The 27,830-nt window shown below is 47.1% G+C and overlaps 1 protein-coding gene across 1 annotated transcript in view; it reads left to right on the top strand.

The window, feature by feature from the left end:
* Window positions 1-27,830, top strand: part of LOC147748315 (uncharacterized) — a 102,204-nt gene that overhangs the window by 35,456 nt on the left and 38,918 nt on the right. Inside the window, exon 2 of the mRNA XM_086960141.1 lies at window positions 2,243-2,360. Within this exon, the coding sequence (XP_086816267.1) occupies window positions 2,243-2,360 (118 nt within the window). The remainder of the gene's footprint in view (window positions 1-2,242; window positions 2,361-27,830) is intronic.

The raw sequence follows: 27,830 nt of genomic DNA, 5'->3' as shown, positions 1-27,830 counted from the left end.
TATCTCATTTACCAAGGGACGGGAAAGAAAAGGAACATATGCAATCAAGCTTTGTAAATTCGGGATGGGGAGAAAAGGAATGCAAATTAATCAACAAACACCCACACAGACTTATATTTACCTATGATAGAGTGAAGACCAACCCTGGCCACGGGTCAGTTGGAAAAGCCAGGAGGAACCCCAAAGACTTCAGTGCCAGTAGGCGAGCAGGTGCAGCTCATGGACAATCAGGACAGGATAACCCCAGAATTTGGATCAGTACCGGTTCACCAAAGGTTAAGACCAACACCGCAGCTTCGGTTGCAACGCCTGCGCTACTCCCTCTCTGCAAGGAATCTGCCAAAACCCCGACTGGGTTATAAATTTTATCAGCAAAGTGCTTCGCCAGCACTTTCACTTCCCAAAAACCCCGATTGGGTTCTCGAACCTCCCGACTGAGTGCTCCGCAGCTCTCTGCTTTCAGTCACCTATTGAGTGCGTTGGGTCAGTGACAGGTCAGCTAATCAGACAAGTCAGACAATTTCTCTAGCTAAACCTAAGCTAATTATACTGTTTTTCAGGTCCGTGTACCACCCCCCAATGTTGCAAGTGTAAGGATCCCCAATTTTGATTGGACAAAGGAGAAGGACAGGTCATCACACCACCTAAATTTTAGACTTTTTCAGTCTCCTTATTTAAATTTAGTGTCCGCCCCTTAAATTCCAGGTTCTCATGACATATGCCTTTGGTATACAATGGTGAATATAACATTGAATACAATTGTAACAATTTTAGTACAGTTCAGCTTCTTCTAGCTGGGTCGTAGGTCGGGTTCTCAGGCGCATCTTGGCTGTTGCTGCCATCTGGCTGGGTTCCAATGCTGCGAAGCTCATTTTCCCTCCTTGGCTGACATGCGTAGAAGGGACTTCCAAAATGGAGTAATAAGCACCTCCCAGGCCCAAAGAGTACGATACATGAAAAGTAAAAGGAAACAATTTAGAACACGGTAATAAATGATTACACTGTATACCATGAATCTCTATACTATACCATTACCTTAATAATAACTATAGCATTAGGATAAAGCAGAACGAACAGCTTAGCGAAAGCAGCAATGCAAGCTTCTCGCAGGTGAGAACATAGAACCATCATTTTAGCACTAGTGCGAAATTCCCATGTAGCAGCAGCCATTTTAAATGCAAGCGTATTAGGATTAGAAAACACATAAGCAAGCTTCTCTCGGTTTCCCAATATAGATGAAGAAGAGGTAAATTAGTAAGACAAACATGTTGGTTATTTCGTTATATATTATTCGAGGTTCATGAGTACGAGCAAGTCGCTTCATATGCGAATCCTTGCTCCATCGAATGGTAGACAGCACTCATACGTAACTCGATGTAAAGTATAAAAAAAACTTTAATAGTAGAATGCTGATCTATTTTGTCACAGCTTAGCTCCAGCTTATGGCTCCCATTCCATGCAGGTCTAGGCTATTAAAAAAAAAAAGTTTTGGGGAAATTTCTGCAGTTTAGCACCCTAATCGACGAGGATCTAGGTATGTAAATGAAAATTGTTTAACTAGCTGAATTGTACGTCATGGTTCAATGCTGTGCATATAGGTCACAGTGCAAGTCATAAATGGTAATTGTAGCTGGACATTTACATGGTTCAGGTGCTTTTATTATGCTAAACAATAAGTGGGGTGATTTTATGGATCATAACACTGTTCTGGTTCAATGTCACCCTAAGCATTGTCGTTACAGAGTTCCTGTTTGTGGCCCCAGCAAGGTGCTGCTTTGCGTACTTTCATGCTAAGGTGTCTGTTGAGCAGTCAGCATCTCTTTCATGATGATGGAGCTTGAGTGGCTATTTTTTCAGCACCACTTACCCTCTCTTTATTATTAACCGCTTCGCCACTTCAGACATTCCGCCACGGTGTGGGCGGATTTGTCACGTGCGCTGATCGGATGGCCCCCGGCCGTCCGACGCACACGTCCACCGTGATGTCGGACGGCCGGGGGCCAACCGACGCATGGAAAGGGTTAAGGATTTATTTCGTAATCTAAACTGTGTACTCCAATGACAGTTGAGGTCAAGAGACTCTAATTGTGCAACACTTATAGACCAGGCAGAGCAAAGTAGGTTATCGTACTAGGATTTAGTTGATGGCATATAGCTGATTTTTTTTTTATTAAAGCAGGAAAGGAAAATCTCTAGTGAGATTAATAAAACTAAAATATCATTTTCTCTCTCGTTGTTATAGGGGCCACTTTCATGCCATGATTATGCCATCAAAGAGGAGCTTGAATGTATTGAGCTGTCTGCACTGCAGTCTGATGACAGCACACCTGTGGAACCTAACCATGCTTTACTATCATCTGGTGAGTATTTGTTAATTTGTTTCCTACTGTCGTTTGAATTGGGGATGCATTCACAATATAGAAACTCTGATTCTGCAGTCTCTGCGAAACATTCATTGGATCCTAGTGACTTTTATTGTTTCCTTTAAAGTGTTAGGTGTAACACACTATATTTTCCAATAATCACCATGGTACCAACTAGAGAAATTGTTTACAGAACAAAGTTTAGGATGGTCTCTTTTTCTGAGTTACACTTAAGGTTGCGCAGATTAATACTGCATTACTTTTAAAAATCATATGCAATGTGTTTAAGAGCCTTCATCACCTCAATGCAAGGTATCTCTCTTCCAAACCCGAGCAACAAGTGTATGCTTGAGATAATAGGTGCCAGAAAACCTTTTTAGAGGGCCATGGGGCAAGCAGGAGCTACTGGACCCAAACGTAGGGGTAGAGGTCTTTTACTCCTGATGTTCCGGGGCCCGACCTACTATGGGTTCTGAGCTGCTGAGCCCAGTACACCTTCAGCACTGGACTGTCAGTGGTAGTGCAGGTCAAGCATTCCAGGTCTTCTCAGGGAAAGGTAGATTTAGGTGAGTGAACACAGACCCACTGCTCAAAATACGTTCTATAGCAGCAATAAATATTTATCCAGTCAAATACTTTCTTTCTTGACAAAAGGAGGAGTATTTATACATGAACATTAAATTAAATATGTTATACACAAACAATACAGACAGCTCCCCGAGGTCAGGCCTCTAGTGTTCAATAGGCAATTCCCTAAGTCCCACTTCCTTCTCACTACTGGTAGTAGTTATTCAACATTCAGTATAGGAGACATTCAGGCTAGGCTCCACTAGTAGTCAGAGTCTCGAGTCCCACTCTTACTCTGATAAGTCATGTTTTCCATCACCGAAAGTGCTATGTAGTAGAACAAGTTTCCCGGGGTCTTCCGGCCCTGTGATCAGTCTTACCCACTCCTGGATGGGTCCCACAACTAGAGTCTCAGGAGGGAGCGGCTGCTGTTGGTGAGTACCGCTCACAGCTCTGCAGGGACAGCGCATGGGCATCTATGGCTCTTTCTCCAGGGAGACTGAAGTTTCTCTGGTTCTAATCATTTGGGGATTGGGCCCTCATGGGTTACCCAAGCTGCCTCTCCTCATGACGATGGCTTGAACCAGACTGTAGGCCTTCTCAGGGTCACTGACATTACTCCGCACACAGCTACAGCCCAATGGGCAATGTAGTAATCTTCTCAATAGACCTAACTGGCCAAGGGGATCGCCTAATTTTCTCTGCACATGGACTGAGGCCCGCTCAGCACAGCAGTGATGCTGACCAAGGCTAACTTTATGGCGGCACCCTCTGGCATACAGGGTCACCAACTTGAACGTGGGTGACAACCTGATTGGTGCAGCACCATCTCCCCCCACCCTTGCTCCCCCAGCACCCTCCTCTTCTTCACAGTGCACACTGGTTTTTGGCAAGCAGACAGGCACTGGTGTTCCAGTGACAAAAATATTGGATATCCCTGGGTGATGACCTCTCACCCAGCTGGGAGACTGGCAGACCTTAGCCTCCAGCCCTGGGCAAAGACTGAAGTCTTGCAGAACTTCTCCTCCTCGCACCGCCTGAATGGATAATTGACAGCTGACCACTTTGGGGGCCCTCAAGCTCACCTTCTTATAGTCCATTTCGAGGCCCCAAATGTGATTTAGGATCTGAGTCATTGAAGTTTGTGTTAGGGGTCTGTTCCTTTTTGAAAAGTGCCCTCTCCTTTGTCCTGCCCTTCCCACAGAAAGCAGTCTGCTACATCAGGAGCAGATCCAAATCTGATAGCCCCTCAGCACATGCCATTAAGAAAAGTACAAAGAACGCCTCACCAGATACTAGAAATTACTCTTGATACCAAGAAAGCCTACTTCGCGGAGGAGATGAAGGAGGCCAATTCATCTTCCAGAGAACTGTTTAGGACCATCTCGAATTTGACGATCCCCACCAAACCCACTTCACACAGTAGCCCTGCGCTGTGTGAATCGCTATCCTCCTTTTTTCGGAATATGGTGGAAGGGATCTTCGCCTCCTTTTCCAAGGCGCAGGGGGAGGTGGGGGATGCAGCAGTCAGCCGTGAGTCAAGATTCAGGTCCGCAACAGATAGACTAGAGGATTTTAGTCCGCTACAGACCTCTGAGGTCATAAGCCTTTTGTGGGCGTCTTGGTCTGGCTCTCGCAATGACCCATGCCCTGTTGCGGTACTTAAAAATGTTCCAGAGGTTGTTGCCACCACCCTTACCTCCCTGTTTAACACCATCATAGATTTAGACGAATATCCCAGGAGGTGGAAAACTGCCTCAATACTCTCTTTAATAAAAAAAAAAACTATCTGGATAAAAACGATCCTAACCACTACAGACCCATATCCCGACTCCCACTGCCGGCCAAGATGCTGGAGAGGGCCATTAATAGGCAACTCCGCTCCTTCTTTCAGAGCACCAAAGCACTCGACCCCATGCAGTTTGATTTTCGTGCAGGACATAGCAAGGAACTGGCCCTTATCAAGGCCACAAATTAGGTTAGAGCTGTGGTTAATCAGGGAGGGGTGGCTGTCATGATTCTACTGGATTTGTCGGCAGCCTTCGATACGGTCCATCACGGTGTGCTGATGGACCGTCTGTCAAAGGTGGGGTGGAAGGCAGGGCCTGGAGCCCCTTGAAATCTTTCTTGCCCGTCAGAATCAAAACAGTCGACCAGGGCGGAATAAATCTAAACCGCTTGCCCTCCATTGCGGGGTGCCGCAGGGGTCCTCCTTGAGCCCCACGCTTTTTAATATTTATGTCAGTCCACTGGTGGCCTTGATAGGATCCTTCAGTTTGTAACTTATATCTTACGCAGGTGACACACAAATTGTGTTGTCCATATAGCGAGGGACCCAAAGGGATATGGGCTCAAGATGTCATGACTGTCTGAAAGATATCTCTGGCTGGATGGACTCCAATTGCCTGAAATTGAATGCAGGCAAGACCGAGGTCATTATATTTGGGAACAACCCCAACATCTGGACTCCTGACATGTGGCCTGAAGTTATGGGAAAGTTACCAGCGCCCTCAGGGAAAGCTAAAATCATGGATCAGAAACTGGATTTCAGGGACCCGGTTAGCAGAGTTGTATCTACCTGCTTTTATATCCTTAGGATATTGAGAAAAGTCCATTTTTTTCGTCCAGCCGATGGCTTCAGGACAGCAGTCTCAGCCCTCATTTTGTGGCGCTTAGACTACTGCAACAGTTTGTACCTGAATTTGGAGAAAAGAAAATCTGTACAGACTACAGCTTGTACAAAATGCAGTGGTGAGACTGCTAATAGGCATACCAAGGTTTGCCTCTGCACAGGAGGGACTCCGGCAACTGCATTGGCTGCCAGTAACAAGACGAGCACAATTTAAAGCTCTATGCACGGTCTTCAAAGCACTGAAGGGCAGTGGCCCAGAGTTTTTGAGCTGGTGCTTTGAATGGTATGTTCTGGGTAGAGTGTTGCGCTCCTCTGAAGGCAGATTAGTAGCTGTGCTCCTTATAAAAAAAAAGGCTAGTTGGGGAGGCAACGGCTTTTCCTACTGAGCTGCGCAAGCCTGGAATGGCCTGCCGACGCATCTCGGAATGCCTCGGAGCTCCTTTCTTTTAGAAAGCGGCTGAAGACCTGGTTATTCAGGTAATAGGCCCCCGTTTGTCTACCGTGAGTCATAGTGTAGCGCCAGGACACCCTTGGAATAAGTGCGCTTTATAAGCGCCTAATAATAATAATGTGAGTGACTAGAGTTTCACACTTGGTTGCCAGCCACAGTGATATATGTACATCAAAAGGTTTCCCCGGGGCCCCCACCCTATTCTTTACGATTCTCTTATTAGCCCCATTTCCTTCCTAAGATGTGCACAGGCCCCTTCTCAGTGACCTCTCCCTGATTCGAAGAGCATCCTTTGAAGTGTATTGAAGAGCCTGGCTCTTCTTCATTCAGGGTGTTTCCCACCCAGCTCATAGGAATGCATCAATCCAGAAATGTGTCCTCCGGGGTTTCACCTGCCTCTCCACACTTCTCTTGGCAGCCCTAGGTCTCCCAAAATAGAACCCATCTTCCATGTGTTGTAGCATTCACAGGCACTCATATTCCCAGCACATGCATACAGCATGCATGCGTTGCTCTCTGCTACATATTAACTTGCTATATAGGCCAATGGAGAGTTAAGCACACAACATTGGAAATTTATGAGTCAGCCTGAAGAGCTCACTCCAGTGAAACAGGTAAAAAGCCCTGTAAACGTCTACTGATCACTACACAGTATGCTGCCACCACCACACTTGTGCTAACAAACTCCTGGCAATGACAGTAGCCATACAACACTATGAGGGTGGTGCTTGGGTGTCCCTCCAAGTCTGTAAGGCCGCAATCAGGGAGACAGGCCTGTGCCGTGGCGCACACATGATCCATATGACACAAATAAGCAGCAGTGATCCAGATCATGTTGCAACTGTTGCACTCAAGGCAGGGGTACACGTCTGTCACCATGTGAGGGACTTTTCTATCCCAAAAACAGCAATATGAAGGCTCAGGTCTCGCCTGGCATTAGCAGCGTGCATGCGCTGCCCTCTCAATGTGAGGGCTTCTTGTAATCAATACGATTTCAGAAGCTTGCTTTCTGCTCCACCCGGGTTTTCCACTGGTGCGCGTCACTTTGTGTCCCCAATTATGCAAAAGCGGGTGTTATGATCGTCCAGGAGGCTTTTTAGTCCATCCTGGTTACCACCCAGTCCACTTTTGGCCTGCCCACCGGGATTGGATCTTTTACTTGCGGCGGGAGACAGTGTCTCTTAATTAGCCGCTAAGCACTTTTTTCGCTCCACCGCACGTCTCCCGGGGATCAGCTGTGATTACGTGGCACGGATGGTGTATGGTTACACTTCCTGTGTAACCAGTTCGTCCCCATTTGTCGAGATGTTTCAGCAGGGTAGAGCAGAGACAGAGCTACCAGCAGCTCACTTCAGTGACATGAAAGTGACTCGCACTCACAAGCCGAGCAGGGAGGCCGCAGTTGCACCTAGGTGTCTGCTGAACCAGTCCAAGGACGGGGCACGCGCTGCTTTAATTTTACTTCACTTTCCTGACTTATTTGGATGGGTTTAAAGGAATGGACGCAGGCGCCGTCTGGACTCGTGCAAAGAGGTAAGCGGGCGATGGCAGCGTTGTGGGAAATAGGAGGGAGATCGCACTGTTATGGCTGTGACAGGCAGGCGTGCAGCGAACAAAGTTGCAAAGCACTGCAGTAGAAGTGCAGAGCACTCACAGCCTATGGGCACTTCACCCATTCCCATTGTGTGGTGTCTGGAGCCTCTTACTAACATAGCGTCCTGAAGCTTATCTTCTAGGGGTGTTTTTGAGTGGTGTTATTAGCCTGGGAGCTCACTTTAGTGATGTGAAAGTGACTTCAGGTGAGCTGGGCGCACTCGCGAGCTCATACTTTCATCCGTGAAACATCCCGGGCAAGGTCAAGGGGAGGGCCAAGCAGGGAGGCCGCGGCTACACCTAGGTGTCTGCTGAACCAGTCCGACGAGGCACGAAGCGCCGGAAGTGCACGGGGCACGCGCTGCCTTTATTTCACTTAACTTAACTTTCCAGACTTATTTGGATGGCTTTAACCACTTGGCTGCTAAGGCAATATTTTACTTTTCATTGAATTTCCATTGAAATCAATGGAAAGTCCATGACGAGTTACCCTTGTCATTAGCGGCGAAGAGGTTAAATGATTGGAAGCGGGCGCCGTCTGGACTCGTGTAAAAAAGTAAGTGGGAGATGACAGTGTCGTGGGAGGTAGGAGGGAGATCACACTGTTATGGCTCTGACAGGCAGGCATGGAGTGAGCAAAGTTTTAAAGCGCTGCAGTAGAAGTGCAGAGCACTCGCAGCCAATGGGCACTTCCCCCATTCCCATTGTGCGGTGTCTGGAGCCACTTACTAACATCCGCCGTGAAGCTTATCTTACAGGCGTGTTTTTGAGTGGTGTTATTAGCCTAGAATGCACTGATCAGGCTGATTTGCTTAGGGCCTCTAAATCATTTAGCGCACGTCCGTTCTGTAACATGTGAAGGACACAGCCGTTGTGTGAAGACTTTCTGTGCGCCCGAATTAATGTTTTATTTCCCCTGTCTGTTTAACACCCTGAGTAAAATATCTCGGTGAAGTGTGCATTACAACATATTTACATTCAGGCTAAGAATGCTGCTGAACCCATAGGCACTTGTAGGCAGTGTGACTTGCTCAGTAGGCCACCCGGAATAAGTAGGATTGCGTACTTGGAGGGGTCCTTACACAAATTAGCTCTGCACAAAACATGTCCAATCATTTTTCGCTATTTTGCTGCTTGTGCACTACGGAATGGGACAAGCAGATTGTGCTCCACTTGTGAACATGTCTTTTTTGCCTACTTCTTACAATGGCATCATCAGAGTGTGAAACCAGTTTGCTCCTTATTCTGTATTCGTGTGAATTTTCAGTATTTCACATGCCAGTGGACTGGCACGTTTTTTGTACCAGTCCAAAGTTTCTGGGATAGGACTCCGGTTGATTGTGCTGCAAATCACGTAGCGGACTGTGTAAGACTGAGTTGGAGAGCCCCAACTTGAGACCATTGCTTCTCTATCCTCCTGCCAATGCATCACCCCAGTGTTAAGCCAGAAGGCACTTCTCCCAGAACGCTAAGCTTGTGGTTAATGATTGCCAGTTACATTTGTTAAATCACAGGCCGTTCACTATATCATGTGGTGCAAAATCATGTTTGCTGCGCCCTTGACAGATCTATCAGAGGGGAGTAATGTTTACAATTTAAGTGAGTAGTGGGTCGTAAGGTCCCTCAACAGTAACGAGTAACATCCCGAAAGAAGTAAATGGGTCCTCCTGAGAGTGCACATACCTAACCGGCCTCCGGGGGGGGCAGCAGTGCTCTGGTGTAGGAGAAGTTGCATGCAGATTGAAACCAGGAAGGGCTCATATGCTGCTTGCATGGATCTCTGTGTGGCTGCTTGGGATCAATTTGGCTCCCAAAAGCATGTTTTTAGGTCTCCCCTGGTGTTAGCAGCGCGCATGCGCTGCTCTCGCAATGCGTGGGCTTCTTGTAATCAATATGATTTCAGAAGCTCGCTTTCTGCTCCACCCATGTTTTCCATTGCTGCGCGTTATTTAGCATCACCAATTATGCAAAACCGGGTGTTTTGATTGCCCAGGAGCTTTTTTGTCACTACCGGTTACCACCTTGTCCACCTTTTTCCCGCCCACCGGGATTGGACCTTTTACTTGCAGCGGGAGACAGTGTCTCTTAATTAGTCCCTAAGCACTTTTTTTTGCGTCACCCACGCATGTCTCCCGGGGTTCAGCTGTGATTATGTGGAGCTCGCTGCCTTGCGTAGTTCAGGATTTTCTCCAAGCTCACATCTCTCTCCGTGTATTTTGTTCAGCTTTACCACGCACACTTAATAAAAAGAGCCTGTGTAAACAGAAACTTGCGGGGAATCAGCGGTGATTACGTAGAGCTCGCAGTCTCTCGTAGTTCAAAGTAATGCTGCACGCGTGGCTTTGTAGAAAACACCTCAAGCAACAGCCACTAAACTTAAGTGATGTGCTTTCAAGTGGGTTTCTAAATTCACCTAAAGACAGCTTCAGGCGAGAGTAATGTTTTCAGCTGCTGTGCATGTAGTAGCATTTGGTCGTTTTTTTAAAATAACACAAGCAGGGGAAAAGCTGCTTCTACGGAGGTAGGCGATGTTCTAAGTGCTTGGTGACACATAACATGAGCAAATGACGCTTTAATCTTACACCTGGCCCCAGATAACGCTGGTGTGATTTTCGGCCTTCAGAAACCAGAGGCGCCTGTCCTTTGCAAACAGTGTTTTCTTTCCAGCAGCTCACTTCCTGGCCAACAAGCCAGCTGAGAGCATGCCAAAATGTACTGCGCGAGAGCATGAATTAATTATCTACATAAGACAGACTCAAACAAAGTGCTTTGATGTAGACTGGCCCGAGAAGTTATTCATCGACATGATCATTCTCCCAGCCAACATGAAACAAACATTAAAAATGCAATAGGTCTCGCCTTTCATTAAGTTAAAGCCATTTGCTTTGCTATACAATACCATTAGCAAAGCAATTTGCATTAACTTAATCAAAGGCGCTACCTATTGCATTTTCAATGCTTGTTTTCTTTGCAGGCTTCTTCATTTTGCAATCCCTTCAGACTGATCTTAAGTTCTCAACCATGCTTTTAAACTTGGGGTAAAGCTGAATTTCTGCCTTTTTGGCTAGGCAGTAGTTAGATGAGCAGTAAGTGGTTCCATTGCTGTGATGTGCACTGTATCATTGCTATCATTGTGTACGTCCTCTTCAGACAATGGGAATGTGATTTGGTGAAAGTACCTGTGCATACAAGAACCTTTACTCTTCAATAAGTTTTCATTAACAGCCTGCACAAGACATTTAGCTTTGGGGTTTTTCTCGGTACCTCATCTTGTATCCTTTACCTCCAAACTTGCCTCCCGATCCTCAGCTTGTGCTCTAAGTTTTCATTTGTGTTTGCAGTTGTATTGCCAATGGCATATATGATACACCCCCTATTAATATGTGCATCAGTTGGCACCACATTTCGTTCAGGTGCATGCACAAGCTTGACAACTACCCTTTTTGACTTGCTTTAAAAAAATAAACTCCGTATCCCAAAAATGTTTTTAAAAAACACAGTATCCAAATCACTAACTGTGGTTGACATCTATTCTAAAGTAGGTGGTGGTGGGATCTTTGCACACCCTTTACCAAGTATCTAAGCAAAGTACACTTTCCAGTGAAGGCGACTTCTTTTTGACCACCTAATAAATGTTTTATAGTATCGCCTTCTGGAAAAGATGTAGGTTTAATCTGGCCACTTATTTGCCTTGAAGGGCACATCTCTGAACATGCATTGGCAATGCGAATTGCTCTCACCTTTGGGAACTATTGATTTTACCATGTGCGACAGCATCTCGGATGCTATGCAGAATGGTTAGAGAATACGTTGTTTTGTTGGTGCGCGTACTATAAATGCTGGGCCTAGAAAATTGTGCTGTCACTTTTTTCTTTTTAGTTTCTCATCCGAGTTAAAAAAAGTAGCCAAAATGGAAAAACACGTGTAAAAGCCTTTTTTATGTGGGTGGGGTTAAATGCCAGAGGCATGGGGAAGGGGCGGAAGCAACATAGGACATTTCTTTTTAAAGCAGATGGGGGAAACCATACTGGGGTACGGTGTCGGCCAGCAGCAACACAGGAGCGTCAATGAGTAGAAGCAAGACTGGGATGCTTGTGAGGGGATCAGATGGCAACATGGAACTGGCTGGAAGGCAATGTGGTCGGAGTGGGAGAGAAGCACACAGGCGATCAAGAGGAATAATGAGCACAGCATACAGGGTGAGAGAAGCACAGGAGTGAGACAGAGGGAACCCACATGGATGCTCGTAGGGTGTTTGAGCAAAAAGGAAAAAGTAGCACCTTGAAAAGCAAGCAGTGTAAGGCCTTTGTAATGCAGCCATGCTCCATGGGTGGAACAAACACAAGGAGAGCACATAAAGCTAATGAATAAGAAGTCAGCAAATGAGATTTGCAATGAAATCAAACAGTGATCAACATTGAGCTGGCTCTAAGCCCACGGTACGATTACAATATTTCCTGCAACATACATTGCATGTGCTGTTTTAGGCACCCAGTCGTTGTTTTAGACCTAGAAAAGGGATGAACCCCCTCTGGAATGCAAGACAGACTTCTGATCTAGTCCATATGCCACCATGTTGTATCCAATCAGACTCTTGGAAGCCATGTTATCTGTTTGTTTCATGAGTTCCTTCTTTTGGAAAGTGTTGTTGCGTAGATGGAGGCTTTTCTTCCAGAAACGACATAAGACTTTTTTAGATTTCCAGATCCTCTTCTAAATGCTGAATGCAGCATCCTTTATACATGCATACTCTTCTCTCTCACAGTCATTCAATTGGAATATGGTTGCCAGGTTAAAGGAAGTCATATCAGTAGAGGTGCTGCCTGTTTTTCTGCTCTATTCTTCTGAGCACTACAGGCCAGATCAGTTTTCTAGAAAACCTGGACATCGACATCTGTAGTGTAAAAGGGTACGATGATCTTGTTCTTGGGAATAATTGCGCAGAGAGGAGGGTGGCTGACTATTGTAGCTGGGGCTGCAATGGACGCCTTCTCTGCTCTAGTTCCAGTGCCTTCATTTTAACTTCTGGAGCCTGCTTTTCCTTCTCTAGATGTTTTTTGTTCATCTTCTGGTATTTTTTTTCTCTTCTTTCTGAGTCTGTTACTGCTCCTTAACTAGGCATCTAGCCTCTAGTTCTTGGCGAAGTTGCCTTGTCTTTGCAGTTCATTTCTCTCAGACTTCTCATATGGTAAAGCCTTTTTAGCAGGACGCATTCCAATTTGATAAGCTTCAGCTTATCTTTAATTTTGATGAGGTACGATGGGGAAACCAGGAGAGGTAGGCACCGCATGTAAAGGGAAACTGAGTTTTTAACCTCCATCTTCTGAAGACTCTGTAATAATGCTAGTACTGGGGTCAGAAATGTTATTCCCGTTGGGCTCAAGGATCATGATAGTAGCCTCCAGCTATTCATTATTTTTCTAGGGGGTTAATTCTCTGCTCACTATAAACGCCAATTTATCCTCTCACCTCCGATTCAATCAAAATCATTTGTTTCATTTCCATACCAGGGTTTGACAGTACAAGTGGTAAACTGAATTTTTGCTTACAGTTTACGGAGTCTGCTTTGGGCCCCCTTTCAAGCATTGGCTTTCTTCAGTGTCCTGGCTTAGCCCTATGGAAAATTCATCTCTCATCTATCACTATTGGTACTTTTCATTTTCACCTCGTGAGTCCTTGCATTGAAATTCATGAAGGACTACTTTACAACGATAGCCTTCTCTGACCCGTATTGCCCAATTATGTGTGTCTTGCTCTGTTCTGCTTCTGTTTCTTTCTTGTGCTCCCTCTTGCGCTTTCCTTCTTCTCCTATGTACGCCTAGGTTCCTCTTCCACCACCCTCTCATATCTCTTTGCTGGCCGTCCCTCCCCTGTGGTGTTGCTGGGACAGGGTGTTTTTTTTGCTTCATAGAAACAAAAGGCAACTAAAATCACGGCTACATTGTCTTCAATACTGTCCGCTTTTTGTTTCTATGCCAAAAAAGGTTGGGTGACAAGGGAGTCTTCATTCTAGTCTTTACTTTCTATGTCACTCCTAATAAATGTGATCTATAGAGAAGGCTCACTTGTCACCTGAACTTATTTGAAATAGAAACAAAAACAGAACGGTATTGAAGAGAAGGTAGCCTTCGATGAGGCCTGCTTTTCATTTCTTAATTTGGTTTAAATGTCCTGCATGGTAGTAAATCTTTAAACCTAAACCTATTGGCTTTGTCAGTGCTGGTTGATGTAACTTAGCTGTCAATCCTCAGTTCATAAATACTGCCCTAAGTCTGCTTTCCTACAATGCAAGGCTTTCCCATTGAGTGCCTGAACAGTCTAAAGTAACTGGGCATTAACGGTTAGGATTATAACTGGACTGTGATTGCCATTACTGTTGCCCCCAAACTGATGTATTGGGTACTGCTTTATAGCTCTGAGGTTAGAGGTATTGAGCACCAGGGCTTCCTCCTGCAAAAGGTGTCAATGTAGAAACTCCCATCACTGTAACACTTGAGATAACACATAAGTTGACTGTCCAGGGAGTTCTTTACTACGCAAAAGAAAAAGGAATTTTATACGTAAAATATTTTACACTTTCAATACATACCTACAAATTGCCTGGCACCTTTAGGACCAGATTTATAACCACACAAGCGTTTTTAGCGCCAATATCTGTGTTTTTACCCATGGGTTCCCTCTAGCCAGTGTTATCTTATGGGAACTGTTCCTTTTGACTCTACTTCTTGGAACCAGTGGAGTCCTCTATTCAGTCAGTGTTGAAAAGGCACAGAACAAGAAAGTTACAACATAACTCTAATTGTACCTTAACTGTTGGGCCTTGAATCTGAATCTGTCAGGTCAGAGAGTGCTGTACATACCTTTTTATTTCACCACCCATTTCCACGGTGTACTGGACTCCTTGGAGGCCATAATTGAAAGTCCATGGTCGTTTTTGCCGCCTCTATCACTTTCGCCAGCTTTCTCTTCAAAGACAGACAATGAATGAATAGAAAGAGAGAGTCTGCGCAAGGAGATAAGGGGAGTGGGGCTAATTTGAGCAATTCTGCCAGGTCTGCTTTTGGTTTCCCAGTCCGGCCCTGCTCTGAGCTGTTCCACTCCTGGCTCTTCCCATTCTCCTTGTGGTGGGCATGCAGCTTTTACAAGTCTCTTTTAAGACTGGTTAAAGCTGGCTTAAATGTGAAATGGGGGGGGGGGTGCGTGTGTGTGTGTGTGTGTGTGTGTTTGTGTTTGTTTGTTTGTTCTTGTGTTATTAAAAGAAATCTATATGCTCCTGGGACCAAAAGTTACAGAAAGTCTACCTGTTCTGTCAAGCTTTCACTTTATTCTACATACTGCCCAAAACTACAAGTGTTCATAAATTTGCCAAGTTTTTAAATTTTTCAACTCTCCAAAATGCTTTGGTGTTTAATGCAACAGAACTCCTTTACTTTTGTTACCATTACCATTTATACTCACGAAGTGAGTGCGTTCGATTATATCATGACGTCACGGTGACAGGAAATCCTATATCCGGCGTCCAAATATTGATTGTAAATAGGTTTATCCAGGCGATCGAAATAAGTCTTAATTTCAAATTCCGCTTGATTGTCCTATATGCTTCACCATATTTGTTTTCACTTCTTGAGTATAGTATTGGGGTGATCCGATACTGGTCGCGAACAACAATAGGATCTGGAAAGAATATTGAGATACAATTACCAGATATTGATAGATTGAGAGCAAAGACGATTTCTTCATAAGCCCTGATGATGTCCCGGTAGGGACGAAACGCGAAGGCTGTAGCTGTGGGAAATTTGTAACTTTTGACAACTTTTATGTATGAATAAGAATATGTTCATCCACACAGTGGATATGACCAACAAATGACAAATGAAAGACATTAATGAAGTGATGAAGCAAGCCTGCTTGGAACCTTTTTCTTCTGATGAATGGCAGAAAAATATGCTTTAAATTTAAATTGTAAATTTTATGCTCCTTGATTAATATTGTTCATGTATTCCTAAGTGGCTTTAACGGTGGGCCACTCCAAGTAGAGTGTCAATCTGTAAATTGATAGTTTGAGTATAAAGCACTTGTTTAAATATCTCACTGTGCACACGGTCGAGTTCCCTCATCGTATGATTGGTTTGAATGGTTTTATTTTTTTATTAAGCGAAGCCCTCCATGAGAGTGCATGTCATTCCAGCTGTCTCCTGTGAATGCTTCCACCCCCTTTGCTCTTCCTGTTACTCTCTGGCCCATATGGTTCTGTACCCCTGCCCCCCTGTCCCCTGCTGTTGCTCCAGTTCTTCCCCCACCCACACTTTCACAAAAGAAAAGGACGGCCGCTTCACATGCTTTGTTTTTCTCATTTGGCGATTGATGCCGGTCATACAAATTATTCTTCATTCAGGTCTCTTAAAACGTGTAAAATAGGAAATAAATTACTGGATCTTCTGCGGAAAATGTTCTTCTGTCATGTGTTACCCCATGTGAGCTTCCCCTCAATGCAGAGACTCATTATTGATAGTTTTATTTACAGAAATGTCTCTTATCTGTCAGCAGCCTGGCCTTTCCTGAATTCCTCCTTCGAATCGTAGGCAGCAGCTGTAATCGCATTGCCAATCGAATTTGTTTGCGCTGGCCGCCTTGGGGAGGATTACCTTGATTGCAGCACAAAGATGTTTCTTTCTCTTTTCTGTGCCTCACCCTAGCACTTAAAATAACTGGTATTCAGAACATAAAAAAGTATTACACACACGACTGAGCTCTAAGCACAGTCCCCACACCCATGTAACATGCTGAACAACACAGACCTGGACCCAAGCCAATCGCTTGCCGCGTGGGATATATAGCTTTTAGGTTTCATCTGCACAGCGCTTGCGAAATATATTGTTTTTAATATAAACTTAAAAGGGGTATACATCCTGTCTCCTTTCTTTCCTGGCTTTTCATTCGTTCCTGTGCTTGCCACTTACTTTTCCTCCATTACTATTCGCTGTAGCATATTTTCCTACATTTACCAATACTTGCTTCTCTTATCAGTTTCCCGTGGCCGAAATACTGTTAACATCTGCTTGGGTGGAACTGTTTTTTCATGAAGATTTTAACGCAACTTGTCACCCGGAGAGATTACATGATTTGCCTAGAATTACAGAATGTTGCGCCGCTGAGATTCCAAACAGGATCCCCAGCTCTCGAGTCAGCAGCTGTAGTACCTGTGCCACATCCTCTCCACTCCAATGATACTTGTTGATTCTGATCTGTTTCCGGATATCTTCAAACACATGGATCGAGCAGTCCCTGAAAGAGCAAGCATTTGCAATGCAATAGGTCTCGCATTTGCGAGAGTTTGTTATTGGCATTGTAAATGATTATGCCTTTTATGTTTTAAAAACCAACATATAAATAAAAATCTTTGTCATTTACAATGCCAAGAGCTCAAACTGTTTCAAATGCGAGACCTGTTGCATTGCAAATGCTTGTTTACTATGACCCCCGTCCTTTCTCCATTTTCGGACCTTTTCCTCCTCTCACCCATCTCTTTCATCATTATCTCACTGCTCCTCCTTTCACCTCATATCCCCTTCCGGTCTTTCCCTCTACCATTTATCTCCCTTTCCAGTCGTCCTCCCTCTCTTCCTCTATCACTCTCCCTTCTTTTCTGTTTTCAATATTTTTTTTAAATCCGTATAATTATTCATTGTCAGATTTGTGTAGGTGATTAATGCAGTAAACCACCTTTTCCTTGAGAAAATATTTTGTTCTCGAAATTTGTTGGCCTAAAAGCCTTGCCTGAAGCTGACAATGCGATGCTGGATGGTTTTGATTGTAATATTGCTAATATGTAAATTTGGATGAGCACTTCTGACAATGTGAATGCACTTTTACTGGGCATAACTTCATAAGGCTCACTGCAGAAGCTAACTTGCTACACTTCTTTACACTGTCGAAAATGTTACAGCGTTCACAGCTGGTGTGGGACTCCAAAACCAACTTCACCTCTCCGACCTCCCCCACGTTCTCTTTCCGTAGCTCTGAGTACTCTTCACTGACTCCATTTAGAAATGTCCTGGCCGCTGGGAATACATTAAACACCCTGGCCGAGCAGTGTGCAAATTGACCTATGTTTACATTTCACAGAAGACACTACTACTCCTGTTCAATAAATTGTTCTAATGCCTGGGCCATGTAGTGAAGTCCAGGAAATGCCCAAGTCAAATTACTGATCTGGAAACGGGATGTGCAACTCACAGTGCCACCAATGGCCACATAAGCAGTCGTGTTACCCTGGTGAAAGAACGTAACTCTGTTCCTGAATTCGGACGCGTCCTACCTCGCTCGCTCAACCAGTAGTAATGCTGGTAGTTCAGGATGGAAAAGAGGGAAAAAAAGAGAGCGTGTAGTAAGAGAGGACACAAGGGAGACATGGTGGGGTAAGTGGAGGGATTTGAGAGAGCGTGCACGAACGGAGGGAGAACAAGCTGTCGCCATTACGCCAACGAAAGCCGTTTGTTTTTGTTTGCATTGCTCTTTCACTTAAAGTGAAAGCGCAATGCAAAAAAAATGCGCAAATATGTAGTGAGACGAGACAGAGCTGTGGAACCACGTTTCAATTCATGCCATTGGTCAAACCTTGCAGTGATATTAATACTAAAACACCCATAGACTGGTACAGGAAATGCCAGAGTCAAATTACTGATCTCGACACGGATGTGCAACTCACAGTGCCACCAATGGCCACATTAGAAATTGTGTTACCCTGGTGAAAGGACGCAACTCAGTTCCTGAATTTGGACGCATCATACCTCGCACGCTCAACCAGTAGCAATGCTGGTAGTTCAAGGTGTCTCTACGTATTCCTATTCTGCGTATATCTCCACAACGTCTTCCCCTAAAACAAAAAAGTGAAAAGCGATCGAGACAGAAGATAGGACGGAAAAGAGAGCGCGTAGTAAGAGAGGACAAAAGGGAGACACAGTGGGGGGAGTGGAGGGGGTTGAGAGAGCGTGCGCGAACCGAGGGAGAACAAGCTGTCGCCTTTACTCCAACGAAAGCCGCTTGTTTATATTTGCATTGCGCTTTCACTTAAAGTGAAAGCGCAATGCAAAAATAAATACGCGCTACTATGTAGTGAGACAAGACAGAGCTGTGGAACCACGTTTCAACTCATGCAGCTGTGTCTCTGCAGATCTCCATCTGCTTGTGGAGAGAAACAGAGGGCAGGGGAAACAAAAAGTGCTTACCCAGTAATTAAAGGCCACAGCATCATGCCCGGGTGGGCAGGGCCAAAAGTGGACAGGGCAGTAACAAGGAGGGACTAACAAGCCTCCTTTACAATAGAAAGCCAGCGTTTAGCCTAAGCTATGACGCAAGCCAATGGGAAGAAGGGGCATGGCTTCAAGTCTCCTTCGGAAACCGCATTGATTCCAAAAAGCACTCGCAGAGCGAGGAGTGCATGCGCGCTCAAGCGCTAAGTCTGCGAGACCTAAAAAGGTAAAAGAATGAGTGCTGTCTTGTGTATTGCGATTGTAACTTGCATTAGCAGTGCATGTGACTCGGGCGCTGCCGATCCTGCCATTTACGCTATCTGAAATTCCATGATCGCCTATATTAGTGGATCATTTGTTTCTGTTGTATTAAGGCCTGCTTTCACATGTTTCTGCCGTCATTCATCGCTGTGAGAAGGTATCCATGTTTTAAGGTATTTTATTCATTATTATTACTGCATTTTGACCGTATTAGGATGCATCTTTTTATGAACTCTGGCGGGCTGGTCTTAATAGGTTCTGCAAGCAAAGTCGAAGCAGTCAAGTCTTCTTGCCTCGTTGGTCTTTTTTTCCATGTAGGATATATCCTAGCCAGATCTTTTACGTTACATAAACTATTAATCGCTACTCTTGGTATTGTCTGCCACCATGTGGCTAGATTGAGGAATGCAACTATCTGCTTCTTTATGATATTACACTTACAAAGCGCACTTACACTGTACGCCCAGTCATTGATAACAGGCGTGAATTATTACCCAACCCAGGGGTTCTCGCAACTTCTCGGGGATGGAATGAACTCATGGGATAATCAGTGCTTCCCTACTCTTTATTCTCCCTGCACCTCAGTTAGACCTGACATCATTGGCTTGAGTCTCTCCTCCATTTTCTCTGTTTGCCTCTACTGTTTTACGATGTTTTTGCTGGTATATGCTTTGGGCGCCGTGTCACTGCTGATCAGTGCCATAGCGCAAGTGCTCCCTATGTTAAAATGATGTATCTACTGTATCCATGTTTGGCTTATTTGGTTTACTCTCAGTCCCCAGTCTAGTGCACCAGGAGTGCCGGGGCTTGTAAATACAAATGCTGCTCGTGGGCTTGCAGCACGCGTTGTGCCACCCACAGGAGCGGCCTTGGAAAAGAATGTCTACGGGTCGGTCATTGCGAGACCCACGTGCAGTCCTGTACTGTCACGCCGGCTGCGCAGGTATCCCTACTTGCCAGCCCCTCCAACCTTCCCTTAACTTCATGTTAGTCACCCCTATGGTAGGCCCATGGGCAGGGTGCATTGTAAGTGTAAGGTAGGACACGCCTGACCAAGTTGGCATGTCCTGATAGTGAAGTGCCGCCATCTTCGTGCTTCACTATTGCGAGGTAGCCTGCTCTCCGTTGGATAGAATGGGCCGCCGGAATTATTAATGCAATGATCCTAGCTGGCTCGGAGAGGACGGTGCAATGTCGAGTTTGGTATCCCTGAACTCGGGGTTTAATTACGCATCCGGTGGTGTGGATGGTTTTTGGACTCTGGGTTCGAAAATAGTACTTTTAGAAAGTGTCTATTTTCTTGCCTAACCATATCTGGTTTCTGCTGGTCTTGCGTGTGTGTGACAGGAGCTGGGTGGCTCCACAGGTCTGGATGAGTCAGTGTGGGATGAGTGGGACATTTACATTGAGAGTCGGGGGAGAGTGGTTGTTGATAGCCTACCTTGCCTGATACAATGCTGGCTCCACCTCCTGCTAAGCGACTGATGGCTCTGTGCCTGCCATGGACGATCCTAGCCCCACCTCCTGCCAGGAGGGCGATAGCTCTGCTCCTGCCAGTATCAATGCTGGCTCCACCTCCTGCGGGGCGTCTGAGGACTCAGCCCGGCTCAATGAATAGGCCCGGTGCTACTGCCTAGCTCCACCCACCACAGACCCAGGATGTTGGGAAACCCCCGGCATAGACAAAGGGATCAAAGACGAAAAGGGGTATAAGAGAAGGACCCCTGAACTAGGAAATCAGATCACTTCTGACAAGGAACCCTGTAACCAAGGACAAGAGGCCTGCTGATCTAAAGGACTGCCTACCCCTTCTGCCAGTGTGCTGTTGTTGGGGGAATCCTGCAGTGCTTCTTTATTTTTGCCAAGGAACCAGGAGAGAGGAACTTTGTGTGTACTCTCACGCTTGCTAAGAAAATCTCCAAGGACTGGAAGAGTGCCAGTCTCCTGCTGAAGTCACAGGGCTAAAGGACTTCATCTGCTAAAAGTGCTATTCGCTGGAAGTGTGAATCCAGCACCTCGGAAAGAACCAGCAATCACGACGATCGGACGCTGGGCCCGACCGACGCCAGCAGCAACGCCAGTGAGTAGGAGTACGGCTCTAACTCCAGAGGACCTCGTGTCTGCCCCGCTGCTGATCGCATCAACCGTGTGCCCTTCGACGCCGTGAGCGCTGCTCACTCTGTGCAACTGCATCATCGACAACGCCTGCTGAGGCCTGATCGACACCGAAGACGCGACGCCGGATTGCTCGACGCCGCTGATCATCGTGTGCCTCATTTTCCTAAGGTACTGTGTTGTTGGGGGTCCGTGTGACTCCAGGCCCGACGTAGCGCTCCTCGCGGTCGACGCCGAACCTGTGGATTATCTTTGCCCCGGCGTTGTGTAGCTCCCGTGTGAGTTACCCTGTTGCTAAGAACTGTGTTTCCAAGAAGAAGATTTGCTTGATACTAAAAGACTCTTTGTGCTAAAGAAGAAACTACCTTTGAACTATCCTTTTTCCTTCCCGAACGTATTTATTCCGATTGTGTACAGTTTGCCGTTATTTTGGTCTTGTGCTAAGCCTTATATAAAAATACTTATTTTTATAATACTACTGTGTCGTGTCCATTTGTAGTGTATTCACTTTATTACTGTATGTGGTCATAATTGCTTAACACACAGCCTCTGAGATAAGCCTGTTCTGCTCTGCCAAGCTACCAAGGGGGTGAGCAGGGGTTATCGAAGGGTGTGATCCCCTTGCCCTGACTAGAAAAGGAGTGTCCCTATTTGTCAGAAGTGTATACCTCTGCCAACTAGAGACATCCGGTTCTAACAACCTCTATTTCCGCATTTCCTTATCTGCCGACCAGTGTGCAGTGTTTCGGTTTTCCTTTAGGGTTTTTCTTGTGAAAAGCATTTTTTTCTGTGCATCATCTTCTCTTTGTGTTACCTTACTGAGGCACTGCCTGCTGTTAGTTGAACAGTTTCCATTTAACTGGTCCTTTTCAGGACACAGCCTACCTGGTTTGCTAAAAAATTCTAGGGGACTTTCAGAAAGTTTACCTAGGAATGCATTCCGCCCGTTGCTGGCCATTCGTTTTGTGGTTTGCAACTCAAAATTTCTAGCTTTCTACTTGCTGGCTTTAGTTGCTTTAGGCGGTCCAGGTTCAGTTAATCTCCCCCGTTGCCTAAATCATGTTTACTGTATTCTTCCACTAACTCGCTTTCTGTAAACAGGCCTTTAATTCTTGTTCTTTTCACATTTGCTGTGCATTCAAAAACAGGTCGAATGTCAGGCTCTCTCTTCCAGGGAGCTTGATGTTTATTTTTCTTTCTCTCTCTTCAAAGTGAGAGAATTTATGTGACATTCCTGCTGAGTACCCATGTAAGATGAGATGGAATGTTTTTTTTCTAGCACAGAACAAAAAAATGAACTGTGCTATCAGAATTGGTACAAATGAAGCACCTTTCTTTGTAAAAGTGTGTTGGAAGCAAATATATTTTTATACAATTAAAGCACTTCAATACTCTAGATGATGACATTAACAAACAGTATAGTTTGTGTGCAGTAAACCCATATTTCGGTGCAAATGTGAAGCTCATTTAAATGTGTTTCTTTAATGGCAGTGTCCTACCACACCATGCATACTCCCCTCTCCACTCAATCTAATCCAGTAAATGCTACCCCACTCCATCCCATTATACTGCACTCCATTCAAATCACCCCACTTTCTCCCATCTTCCCCATTCCAGTTTACTCCAATCCACCCCACTCCAATGTACATCAGTCCAACACACTCCACTCCATTCTACCTGAATCCTCTCAAAACTAGCCCACTCCCATCTACTCCTCTCCACTCTACCTAAATACACTCCAATGTACCCCACTCCAATTTACCCCATCATTCCATTATACCCTACTCCAAACTCCACTGGAATCTATCCAACTCCCCTCCACTCAAGTCTACCCCACCCATAATCTACCCCACTCCAATCTCCCCATCTCCACTCAAATCTACCCCATTCCGCCCAATCCACTCCTCCCCACTCTACCCCAATCCACCCCGCCCTAATCTACTTCACCCCAATCTACCCCACTCCGTTACAATTTACTATACTCTATTCCACCCAATCTACTCCACTGTACTCCACCCTAATTTATCCCACTACACTCCAGTCAACCCCACTCTTCCCCAATCAATCTCCCTCCACTCCTCTATCCAAATCCACTCCACTCCACTGCAATCTAGCCCACTCTGATCTACCCACTCCGATCTACCCTACTCAAATCTACCCCAATCTACCACACTCCTTCCCCTTTACTCAATCTATGCCGCTCAACTTTACGGTAATGTACCACATACCACTCAAATCTACCCCACTCCAGTCTAATCTAACTCGCTCTGTCCCAATCCACCCCAAACTACCCAACTCCAATATACCCCATCTAGTCCCCCCCCACCCAAACTACCCCACTCATATATCTCACTCCAGTCTACCCCACTTTACTCCGGTCTACCCCACTTTACTCCAGTCTACCCCACTTTACTCCAGTCTACCCCACTTTACTCCAGTCTACCCCACTTTCCTCCAGTCTACCCCACTTTCCTCCAGTCTACCCCACTTTCCTCCAGTCTACCCCACTTTCCTCCAGTCTACCCCACTTTCCTCCAGTCTACCCCACTTTACTCCAGTCTACCCCACTTTACTCCAGTCTACCCCACTTTACTCCAGTCTACCCCACTTCACTCCAGTCTACTCCACCATAATCCACTCAAATCTACCACAGTGTACTCAGATCTACCCCACTCTACTCAATTCTACCCCACTCTACTCAAATCTACCACACTCTATTGAAATCTACCCCACTCTATTCAAATCTACTCCACTCCACTTAAATCTACCCCTCTCCATTCAAATCTATCCCACTCCTCTCCGATCTACACCACTCTAATCTACCCTGCTCCACTCCACCCTGCTCCAGGCCACTCCTCTCCGATCTACCCCACTCCTGTCCGATCTACCCCACTCCGATCTACCCACCCATAATCTACCCCACGCCTATCTCCCCATCTCCACTCAAATCTACCCCACTCCGCCCAATCCACTCCACTCCTCCCCAATCTACTTCGCCCCAATCTACTCCACCCCAATCTACCCCTCTTCAATTTACCCCACTCCATTACAATTTACTATGCTCTATTCCACCCAATCTACTCCACTGTACTCCACCCTAATTTACCCCACTACACTCCAATCAACCCCACTACACTCCAATCAATCGCCCTCTACTCCTCTATCCAAATCCACTCTGCCCCACTCCACTGCAATCTAGCCTACCCCACTTTACTCCAGTCTACCCCACTTTACTCCAGTCTACCCCACTTTACTCCAGTCTACCCCACCATACTCCTGTCTACTCCACCATAATCCACTCAAATCTACCCGACTCTACTCAATTTTACCCCACTCTACTCAAATCTACCACATTATATTCAAATCTACCCCACTCGATTCAAATCTATCCCACTCCTCTCTGATCTACACCACTCTAATCTACCCTGCTCCACTCCACCCTGCTCCAGGCCACTCCTCTCCGATCTACCCCACTCCATTCAGATCTACACCACTCCACTCCCACTCCCAACTACCCCACTCCTGTCCGATCTACCCCACTCCGATCTACCCACCCATAATCTACCCCACTCCTATCTCCCCATCTCCACTCAAATCTACCCCACTCCGCCCAATCCACTCCACTCCTCCCCAATCTACTTCGCCCCAATCTACTCTACCCCAATCTACCCCTCTTCAATTTACCCCACTCCATTACAATTTACTATGCTCTATTCCACCCAATCTACTCCACTGTACTCCACCCTAATTTACCCCACTACACTCCAATCAACCCCACTCTTACCCAATCAATCGCCCTCTACTCCTCTATCCGAATCCACTCTGCCCCACTCCACTGCAATCTAGCCTACCCCACTTTACTCCAGTCTACCCCACTTTACTCCAGTCTACCCCACTTTACTCCAGTCTACCCCACTTTACTCCAGTCTACCCCACCATACTCCTGTCTACTCCACCATAATCCACTCAAATCTACCCCACTCTACTCAATTCTACCCCACTCTACTCAAATCTACCACATTCTATTCAAATCTACCCCACTCGATTCAAATCTATCCCACTCCTCTCCGATCTACACCACTCTAATCCACCCTGCTCCACTCCACCCTGCTCCAGGCCACTCAACTCCGATCTACCCCACTCCATTTCGATCTACACCACTCCACTCCCAACTACCCCACTCCTGTCCGATCTACCCCACTCCGATCTACCCCACTCAAATCTACTCTGCTCCATTCCACCCCGCTCCACTCCAGTCTACCCACTCCACTCCGATCTACCCCACTCCACTCCGATCTACCCCACTCCACTCCGATCTACCCCACTCCACTCCGATCTACCCCACTCCACTCCGATCTACCCCACTCCACTCCGATCTACCCCACTCCACTCCGATCGACCCCACCCCACTCCGATCTCCCCACCCCACCCCGATCTACCCCACCCCGACCCTCCCCACTCCGATCCTCCCCACTCCACTCCGATCAACCTCACCCCACTCCTTTCCAACTCATCCCACTCCGATCCATCCCACTCCACTCTGATCCATCCCACTCTGATCTACCCCACTCTGATCCATTCCACTCCACTCTGATCCATCCCACTCCACTCTGATCCATCCCACTCCCCTCTGATCTACCCCACTCCCCTCTGATCTACCCCACTCCCCTCTGATCCACTCCGATCCATCCCACTCCACTCTGATCCATCCCACTCCACTCTGATCCATCCCACTCCACTCTGATCCATCCCACTCCACTCTGATCCATCCCACTCCACTCTGATCCATCCCACTCCACTCTGATCCATCCCACTCCACTCTGATCCATCCCACTCCACTCTGATCCACCCCACTCCACTCTGATCCACCCCACTCCACTCTGATCCACCCCACTCCACTCTGATCCACCCCACTCCACTCTGATCCACCCCACTCCACTCTGATCCACTCCACTCTGATCCACTCCACTCTGATCCACTCCACTCTGATCCACTCCACTCTGATCCATCCCACTCCACTCTGATCCATCCCACTCCACTCTGATCCATCCCACTCCACTCTGATCCATCCCACTCCACTCTGATCCATCCCACTCCACTCTGATCCATCCCACTCCACTCTGATCCATCCCACTCCACTCTGATCCACCCCACTCCACTCTGATCCACCCCACTCCACTCTGATCCACCCCACTCCACTCTGATCCACCCCACTCCACTCTGATCCACCCCACTCCACTCTGATCCACCCCACTCTGATCCACCCCACTCTGATCCACCCCACTCTGATCCACCCCACTCGGATCCACCCCACTCCACCACTCGGATCCACCCCACTCCACCACTCGGATCCACCCCACTCCACCACTCGGATCCATCCCACTCCACCACTCGGATCATCCATCCCACTCCACCACTCGGATCATCCATCCCACTCCACCACTCGGATCATCCATCCCACTCCACCACTCGGATCCATCCCACTCCACCACTCGGATCCATCCCACTCCACCACTCGGATCCATCCCACTCCACCACTCGGATCCATCCCACTCCACCACTCGGATCCATCCCACTCCACCACTCGGATCCATCCCACTCCACCACTCGGATCCATCCCACTCCACTCGGATCCATCCCACTCCACTCGGATCCATCCCACTCCACTCGGATCCATCCCACTCAACTCTGATCCATCCCACTCCACCTCACCCCACTCGGATCCACCTCACCCCACTCGGATCCACCTCACCCCACTCGGATCCACCTCACCCCACTCGGATCCACCTCACCCCACTCGGATCCACCTCACCCCACTCGGATCCACCTCACCCCACTCGGATCCACCTCACCCCACTCGGATCCACCTCACCCCACTCGGATCCACCTCACCCCACTCGGATCCACCTCACCCCACTCGGATCTACCTCACCCCACTCGGATCTACCTCACCCCACTCGGATCTACCTCGCCCCACTCGGATCCAACTCGCCCCACTCGGATCCACCTCGCCCCACTCGGCTCCACCTCACCCCACTCGGCTCCACCTCACCCCACTCGGATCCACCTCACCCCACTCGGATCCACCTCACTCCACCACTCGGATCCACCTCACTCCACCACTCGGATCCACCTCACTCCACCACTCGGATCCACCTCACTCCACAACTCGGATCCACCCCACTCCACCACTCGGATCCACCCCACTCCACCACTCGGATCCACCCCACTCCACCACTCGGATCCACCCCACTCCACCACTCGGATCCACCCCACTCCACCACTCGGATCCACCCCACTCCACCACTCGGATCCATCCCACTCCACCACTCGGATCCATCCCACTCCACCACTCGGATCCATCCCACTCCACCACTCGGATCCATCCCACACCACTCCACCACTCGGATCCATCCCACTCCACCACTCGGATCCATCCCACTCCACCTCACTCCACTCGGATCCACCTCACCCCACTCGGATCCACCTCACCCCACTCGGATCCACCTCGCCCCACTCGGATACACCTCGCCCCACTCTGATCCACCTCGCCCCACTCTGATCCACCTCGCCCCACTCTGATCCACCTCGCCCCA

The sequence above is a fragment of the Lissotriton vulgaris genome, chromosome 1_1 (assembly GCF_964263255.1).
Source record: "Lissotriton vulgaris chromosome 1_1, aLisVul1.2, whole genome shotgun sequence".
NCBI classification, from domain to species: Eukaryota; Metazoa; Chordata; class Amphibia; order Caudata; family Salamandridae; genus Lissotriton; species Lissotriton vulgaris.
This window is presented reverse-complemented; position numbering and strand designations above follow the sequence as displayed.